This window comes from Salvelinus alpinus, chromosome 7 (genome assembly GCF_045679555.1).
Source record: "Salvelinus alpinus chromosome 7, SLU_Salpinus.1, whole genome shotgun sequence".
NCBI lineage: Eukaryota > Metazoa > Chordata > Actinopteri > Salmoniformes > Salmonidae > Salvelinus > Salvelinus alpinus.
In genome coordinates, this window is record NC_092092.1 from 37,159,147 (window position 1) to 37,167,853 (window position 8,707).

An 8,707-nucleotide genomic window follows, 5' to 3' on the forward strand; every position below is an offset into this window, starting at 1 on the left:
AACCTGCCTTTCTCTCACCGGAACACTTCTGATCTCCAGCACAATGGGTACCCTTACAGTTAACACACAACTTTTCCCACCGATACTACACATTCATTTGTCTCATGCCATCCTGCACACTTCTCACATCTAAGAATCTCCCTCCTACACACTGCTGCAACATGAACATAAACTTGGCACCTAAAACACCGTAATGGGTTCGGGACAAAAGCTCTCACTGGATAACTGACACATCCTAACTTGACTTTGTAGGGTAAAGACTGCATTAAACTCAGCAGGACAGACAGTGTCTTCGCTGTTTCACCATGCTCTCCACCAGGTCTGCGTCGCACCAAACAGCGAGCGTCACAGACACCGGGAATCTTCCATTTCAGTTGATCCTCCTCACCACTTATGGATATCCCCCCTTTTTTTTTTTCTCTACCTAAATGACATACCCAAATCCAACTGCCTGTAGCTCAGGCCCTGAAGCAAAGATATGCATATTCTTAGAACCATTTGAAAGGAAACACTTTGAAGTTTGTGGAAATGTGAATTGAATGTAGGAGAATATAACACAATAGATCTGGTAGAAGTAAATACAAAGAAAAAACAACCAGTCTTTTTCTACCACCATCTTTGAAATGCAACAGAAAGGTCATAGTTCTAGCCATCACTCTGGTTGTAATTCCGATAGTGTCCACAAGATGGCAGCAGTGTATGTGCAAAGTTTCATATGGATAACTTGAAGTATGAATGAAGTTCACAGGTACATTTGGGCAAATCGTGAGGAGACATTCACATTCATATTCCATTTTTCTGCCAGAATATGGTCAAATCTGTATACTTGCCTTTGATTTAGCTTTCCCAATATTAGTCGCCATATTATAAGTTCAACAATTTGTTAACAACCAGTTTTCATAACTTCATAACTCTGAATATCCTTATAATTTTCAACCAAAATGAAAAGGCATGCTGTCGTACAAGGTTAGTAGCTACATTGTACGACATATACATGGTTTCCAGCTCATTAGCTATCTAGCTAGCTTTGTTTGACCCCGATTGGTGCTTATTTGACAAAGATACAGTCGTTCAAGTGATGGCCGCAAGCGTCATCGGCGTGCCATCAAGGCGTCGCTCTCTGACCAAATATGGTGTCCTATAGGATATACTACACCTCTAATGAAATAGTGAAGTCTTGTTACCTTCTAGGATCTCTGAGGAATAGATATGAACGTGATTTGACTCGTTGAAACAACATTTACAGTGAGATTTTCACAGATTCCTTTCTTTGCAAATTGAACAAGTGGAAATACAAAATCGGTCGTGCATGCTATATGGACCTTTTTAGGATATGAAAAAGGATTTTATCGAACAAAACGACACTTCATGTTATCTCTGGGACCCTTTGGATGATAAATCAGAGCAAGATTTCAGAATGTAAGTACACATTTCACCTTCAGAGGTGAATTTATCAAACCTACCGCAAAGAAAAAAGTGTTTTGTTGTTAGGAGGTCTCCTCAAACAATAGCATGGCATTTTCTTTTGCAGTATTAGCTACTGTAAATTGGACAGTGCAGTTATATTAACAATAATTTAAGCTTTCAGTCGATATAAGAGACTTATATGTACCGACATTTGTTGTTTCTCTAAAATCGGTGATCTTGACATAACGCGCTGCATGATTTACAACTGTCCTGTTGACGGGACGCCGATCCTAATTAACGCCTCCCCAGTTATCACTCCTTTCAACTGTGTCCAGCTCCGGAGAGCACAGCAAGTGACAGTTCTTGTCCCTAGAAGTGTGGTGGACGGAAGAAATGCAAAAAAAATCATTACGATTCCACTTCGAGCTACTTTCACCGACTCAACAGTCCCCAACCTCTTCTCCATCCAACCTGACCCCACATATGGATCAGTCAGAAGGCACAGATCTATCCTCACTCCAGAATCATCTTTGTCATCATTGGGACAAGGCTCATACTCGGCAGTCTTCACCGCACCTGCCGCTACAGGTAATTCATCCTCACTCTTGTCATGTTACATTTCTGAGCTACCAGAGTATGTTTTTTTAATTTTTGTACATGATGCCAATCTTCCTCGCTACACCACTTCCCTCTACACTCAGCTCCATTACTTCTTCCTCGTTTTCCAAAAATGTCCACATCTCTACGCTCTTTCTGCTCCTTCATCCGCTGTAGTAGCAAACTGTTCTTGGTTCTTGTATCTTGAATTTGCCACCATGTCGCGTCAACTAAAAAAGCTCTACCAGCCGCCAGTACTCCCCTTCCCAGGGAGGGACTTACCTGAAAGTGTCCAATAGAAACTCCCGTTTTCGTTGCAAAACAGGACAGGATGTTTTACAACTGTTTGGACAAATGATTACACCCGAGACCAACACAGGCAGTTGCATTTCAGTTTCAGAGAAATCTCATTCACCTGACACTTCCACGTATGTGCAATTACCCTGGGTAAGAGGTTAGTTTCAGAGGAACTATTACAAAAATAGGCCCTAATGTTTAGGATACAATTTGTCAATAAATGGATGACATGACATTATTTTCTCTGAAGATGTAGGTTTTCACTGATCCTTATTAGCATTATAAGGAAAGGTTAGCTGATTTACAGTGAGTGGGTGGATGCCAGATCAAGACTTTTCACTTTCCCTGCCTGTCAATCTGGCACATGGTGGGTTGGTTACACGGAATATATATATTTTTCCCCCTGCACATTCATTTCAGCACCATGGAGAGCAAGAAGGTTGAAGGGCCTATATAGACTCTCTCAGCTCCAGCTACTGGGCCCAGTTTATCAAAAGTTATCTGATCGGATTTCGGCAATCGGATAGGATAAAATGCATAAAATAGAACGAATAGAACATGGCATCATTGACTTTAATGGGGACGCCCATTCTATTCATTCTATTCTACACATTTAATCCTATTCGACTGCCAAAATCCGATCAGATAACTTTTGAAAAACTGGGCCCTGATTGAAGATGTGCTTTAAGCACATATCTAGGACCAGATTATCCAAACCCTATCCATTATTTACCATTGGGAGATGGGGGGGGGAGGGGGCTTCTTGTTCATGTATCTGTGGTTAGGGGCAACTTCTACCCACTCCTCAGCTTCAGTTACACTGTAAATAAATCCTATTGTTTTGATGGCAACTTACTGGCGGTGTAAGTTACTGTAAAAAAGGTACAATATGTTACGGTAACATACTGTAGGCCTCCCTTTTCTAACAGTAGCTTACAGGTAACTGGCTGCCAATAGCCAGTTACCTTACCTTTACAGTTTACTGTAGATATGGGCCGGGCTTCACAAGAGCTCTGGATAAGAGCGTCTGCTAAATGACTAAAATGTAAATGTGAAATATGCTCGCTTACTTTATGGTAGAACTGCCTAGACTTTAAAATCCATGAACGTTTCCTGGAGTTGTTTGTTGATAGGCTACATTATCAATCATCTTAAGTAAATTATTGTAAACAGCGTTCAGATTGGATAAAGTAGCCTAGATTTATGTCGGATGTGTCGTATTTTGCAGGTGGTCAAGCGAAAAGCCTTCCTTGATGTATAACTGGTGTGTTCATCTTATTTACCATGGGATCAGAATAGCGCATCTGCCCTCTCTATTTGTCGGTGAGAATAGATTAGATTCCTGTGTTTCGAGCTCGCCTTTCATTGCAGGGCTGGATAACCAGCGCCTCTATATCGCCCCATCACCCCGTAAATAATTCCACGTCAGGTGTCCAACTCATTGGACATACCTATTTCTCCTTTGCATAAGGAACAGCTTCAGCTTTTGGCCAGAAGGATAACTTGAAGAGGAGAGGAAAGGAGAGGAGGGTGAAAATATATAGCAATAAGGTAGAGGTAAACGTAATATTCTCTAGGCTATTGGTCCCACTTTACGCACAATCACACAAATAGTAATTTTGTGTTTGGACCATACCCATTAGGCCTAACATTCAGATATTGAACATCTAATATATTCACACCTAGGAGGAACTAAGCAAAACAAATGCCACAGAGACGGCAAACCAGCGATTTGACGAGACAGATCCTCGCGAAAGGGTTTAGACCGGAATGGAACTCTGCCACATGCAAAAGTGTGCCGTCTTTTGGTTTCCAAGTCAGACCATCGTTGATTTGAGGTCTCTCCAGAGTGTTTGTGCATGCAGCAGCAGACTGGCTATGAACAACGAATATTTGAACCGCATGCGTCAAGCAAGCCTTAAAATGAGAATCCATTGTATTCGAACGTAATGGTGCACCACTCTTCCACCTCACTCATGAAGACAATTTCATATGAAGTTAATCAGAAAGACAATTGATTGTTTAAAACATGTTTAGTATATAGCCTACGCAGCACACTCAAAGGTAAAGCTTGATAATGGCTTTGCACTCCAAGCCTTTTCTATCAAGATCCCGACACAATCCCATTGGATTCCGAGAGAACATTTTCCAAAACACATCAAAACCTTAACGGCCATGGAATTAACGTTTTAAAAACATTAGAACAACCAAATCCAGATAAAAGCCCGCGTTTCGACATTGATGGTGATGGGGGTGACAAAAGTGCAACGTAACCAACAAGTACTAATGGCTACATCAGAATGATTCTTACTTGCGTTACACCTGGTTTGTTAGTTATGTTTTACATCATGGTAAGGCCGACAAAGTGCAAATGCCATCGATGATAATGTATCCAATAGCCTTTACATGTTTTAATTATAAACCCCCGCAACAGCCTAAATGCCTTAAACTACTGTCTCAAATGTAAGATATTTCAGCTGTTATCGTGCTGGATGGCTTTGTTTCAACATATTAACTGTTGATCACTGCAGCACTATTGGATACTTAACATGCAAAGGTTTCGATGTAAAATTAAACAAAAATGTATTGTTTTTCTGCTACGGTCTGTGTGTGTGTGTGTGTGTATGTTTGTACGTGCATGCTTGCTTGCATACATGCGTGTTTGCATTAGTTGTCTTTGATCAAACAAATGGCATTAAACACATGCCAGTGACATTATTTAGAAATACAATATTCTAGTTATTCGTATTGACCCCCTCCATCTCCCCCGCCGCGAACATAAGTTGTTTTAGCAAAATGTAAATGAATGTCAGATAAAATACATTTGACAAATCTGACATATTACACACCCAAATTCACCAAACAGAGTACACTGGCATCTATTCTAATGTTGGATTTGGACATAAGGGTTTAGTATTTGTCCCTTTGTCATTTATTTCCTTCACGGGCGTTTAACATTTCGCTCACGTTCAATTCAAAGTTCATGCTTATAGATGGGGAGGGGGAGGAGGGGATGGGCAATCCTCTAAAAACACACGTTGGTTTAGTTCGTCTGATCTAAGCAAATTAGTTGTATCTTGCTTTGGTTTTGTGGTGTGATTTACAATATATTTACAATATTGTCTATTCTCATGATTTCGGAAAAGACACATTGGTGGTGCACTTTTCCGGAGACTTTCAGCCAAGCATTTGCAAAGCCATTCATAAGATATTGTATAATAGGCAACACAAATTGCAATTTAATCTGACCATGGCCTCATGGTTTAGAATTCAAATGATGCTGTACAATTGCCACAGCTCCAGGGATGGGGCAACGCTATTCACCAGAACTACATATCATTATTGTTTATAAGGTATTTCGTTGTAACTCGCTCTTCATACTAACACGTTCGTCCTTATGCCTTCCTAAATGTATCTTACATTTAAACAACAAAAGAGCACTGTTTTATTCTAAGCACCGAGGGGGTTTATATCACACCTCCGCGTTTGCACCCCGTGTCCCCTGCACAAGCTCCTTACCGATGTGAATGATGGAGTCCGCGCTCGCCACTGAATTGCATTGCAACATCCATAAGGAAAGGCATATGATCAGCAATTCCATCTCCGGTTTTGGCGAAAGCAGCTCATCCACCGTCCCTCGTATGTCGGACAAATCCAAATAAGCAACAGTGCATGAACCAGTTGTTCAGACTGTGAATAAAAGCCAAAAACAAAACTATAAGGAAGGAGCAAATATGTCAAGGGGTTTCCTGGGGATAGAATAAGTAAGTGCAAGGGAGGTGGAGGTTGGGCAGAAAAGGCAGGGAAATACTCGGCTTTTCGGTAAGGAAGGCTGTGAATCCAGCGCGCTCTGCGGCTCTCGCTCTATCCAGCGCTCGCGGAGTCTGAGACACATCAAACTGCAAACTGCGGAGGAGGGACACCCCCCACGCGCTCTCTCTCTCTCGATTTTCTCGACCCACGTGACTGCAGAGACTCTATCTACAACGCTAAGCTGCCCGGAGAAGACGGGGAGAGATGGAATCCGAGCAAGCCGGAGACGGCGACGGCGATCGAGACCGAGACATGCCCCTGAGGCTCGGTCTATCAGCGAACGCACATTACCATGGACGGGAACCTGGAAAACCAAAGAAAAGCCGACATTAAAAACACATGGATGGCGCGCAAAGCAGACTTGCTTTGCAGTGTAAGTAATCGCACCGGGCGCATAACTTCCGATGTATAGTTAACTCTCATAACAGAACTATCCATTGCTATTATCGAATGGCATAACTAGATTGGTGCATGATAACCTGTAGCAGTGGTGATGCCACAGGTAGGATAAAGCGTGCGGAAGGGTCTGTGGATGTGTGCGTAAAACCTGTCCACACCTACAGGTTTATGGGGACCATTTTAAAGCGTTGAAACGCCCCCGTTATATGTGGAAATGGACTAAATGTCATGAATCGGAAAGAACTGACGTGAAGAGGACTGTTTCTACTAAGCTGTCTGCTTGGAGAGAAGGCGCGAGTGCATGTGCTTCTGGGGAGGGGATACCTGCGAGGTAATTTGGACATAGAGGTTAGACGGGTGGGTAGAGAGCACATCTATCATGGTTTGATACAGGAGCTCTACTAGGTCGGTTAGCCCACTGTCTTTGGGATTTTCTGTAACAATGATATTCTCTGTATTTATTGTATGCTATTTTCTGACAACTGATTCCAGTTTCTCTGCTACTGATCGTGGACAGTGTTGTAACAATAGCCAACAATCCATATCAATTGTATTTGGAGACATTCATTATCAAATATTAAATGTCGTTTCCAATAGGTGTACTAATGCCTTGTACCCAACTGTTCATGCATGATGGTAAATGACCTATCGAACCTGTCATAATTTATGGAGAGACTGCATACATGAACATGGAGCCAAGTGACATCATTATGTTCTTCTATTTGCTGGACTAACAGGTTCATAGTACATGTTGATAATGTAGAGGACCGAAGAAGGAAGACCACATCTCGAAACTCCAAAATCGAATGAACTTTCTGGGTTGTTTTTCTTCCGATGACAGTGGTACGTTTCAGATAAGAAATCTTCATACAAGAGATGCAACTATAATATTCTTAATCTTACAATTAAAGGATATTTCTTGCGATGGAATATGAGACGGAAATTTCCCTTAATTGTTTGGCTAAGTCTGTTTTTATCACGGAGAGATTTCAGCACGAAGGATCCATGGACAGCTCCGGACTACTACTCGTCCTATGATGCGATCAATGTCAGATCATTCATGTAGCCAGCCGCGCTTAGACCTACACCTACGGTATGGTATAATAATACTAATAATGATAATAGTAATAATAATTTTCTTTGCCCCTTTAACTGTATGAACGTACGATTTAACTATGGCTTGTAATAAATATATAATGTGTTTTTGGTTTAAAAAAAAGGCTATTCAATATCCGTCTGAAAACATATTTGACTGCTTATAGCAGGATTGGGCTAGAGGCGCATGCAGTGAATTGTGATTTAATGTCGGTTGGCGTTCACGGAAAGGAAAACGCGCCCGCAGCTAGACTGGTAACAAGTGGTTGCTGCAGCTTGAGCTGTCCCTCTCCCAAGATGAAAAAGGTGTGAGGGCGAGAGAAAACACGTATTTTCTTAGAAATTACACGAGGCTGATAGAGCACCGTGTCGTAGCCTATAGATAGTTCAAAATAGATGGTGAACCGAACCACAAAATAAGAAAAGCAGTGAAATAACTGCCACCTGTGTAGACCAAGTAAAATGCAAGGACATAATTTTCATGAAAATAATACATATAGGCTACAATTGTGTTACAATATAAAATAAAATAACATTTTGTAGCCAGTGTTCTGTGCAACTGAGTAATTTATCCTCGGTTCAACTCTTGCTTCCTTGGTAGCAGGTCCAATGCAGCAGTTTTTTTTTATCTCAATATCAAATAATTTCTGGGTAACAACAATTAACTACCTTACTGTGATTGTTTTCAATTAATGGTCTGAAGCTAAAATTTGACAACGACTGTCTGGGATTGGTCTAAGTGGGGAGGGGGAAACTGAAAACTAGCTGCTATTGGCAGAGAGGTTTGGAAAGCTTAATTAACCAATTTACTGACAACACTTGATCCCACCAAAACAGACTGGAATTTCAGGGGGTATTTTCAAACAGCTCTTACACTAAAAGGGCATTATCATCATTTACACAATGTCACAGTATTAATCCAACCTCAGTGTGGATATATACACTGAGTTTACAAAACATGAAGAACACCTTCTCTTTCCATGACATAGACAGACAATGTGAATCCAGATGAAAGCTATGAACCCTTATTGATCTCACTTGTTAAATTCACTTAAAATCAGTGTAGATGAAGGGGAAGAGACAGGTTAAATAAGGATTT

At 41.2% G+C, this 8,707-nt stretch overlaps 1 protein-coding gene across 2 annotated transcripts in view; it reads right to left on the bottom strand.

Moving 5' to 3' along the window:
* The window catches only part of LOC139580939 (glutamate receptor ionotropic, delta-1-like), a 437,178-nt gene extending 430,840 nt beyond the window's left edge, over positions 1-6,338 (bottom strand). The window contains exon 1 of one of the 2 annotated variants that reach the window (XM_071410111.1): positions 5,821-6,338. In XM_071410111.1, coding sequence (XP_071266212.1) covers positions 5,821-5,902 — 82 coding nt within the window. In that variant the 5' untranslated portion in view covers positions 5,903-6,338. The remainder of the gene's footprint in view (positions 1-5,820) is intronic. The other variant, XM_071410112.1, reaches the window with a different exon arrangement.
* Positions 6,339-8,707: the final 2,369 nt, after the last annotated feature.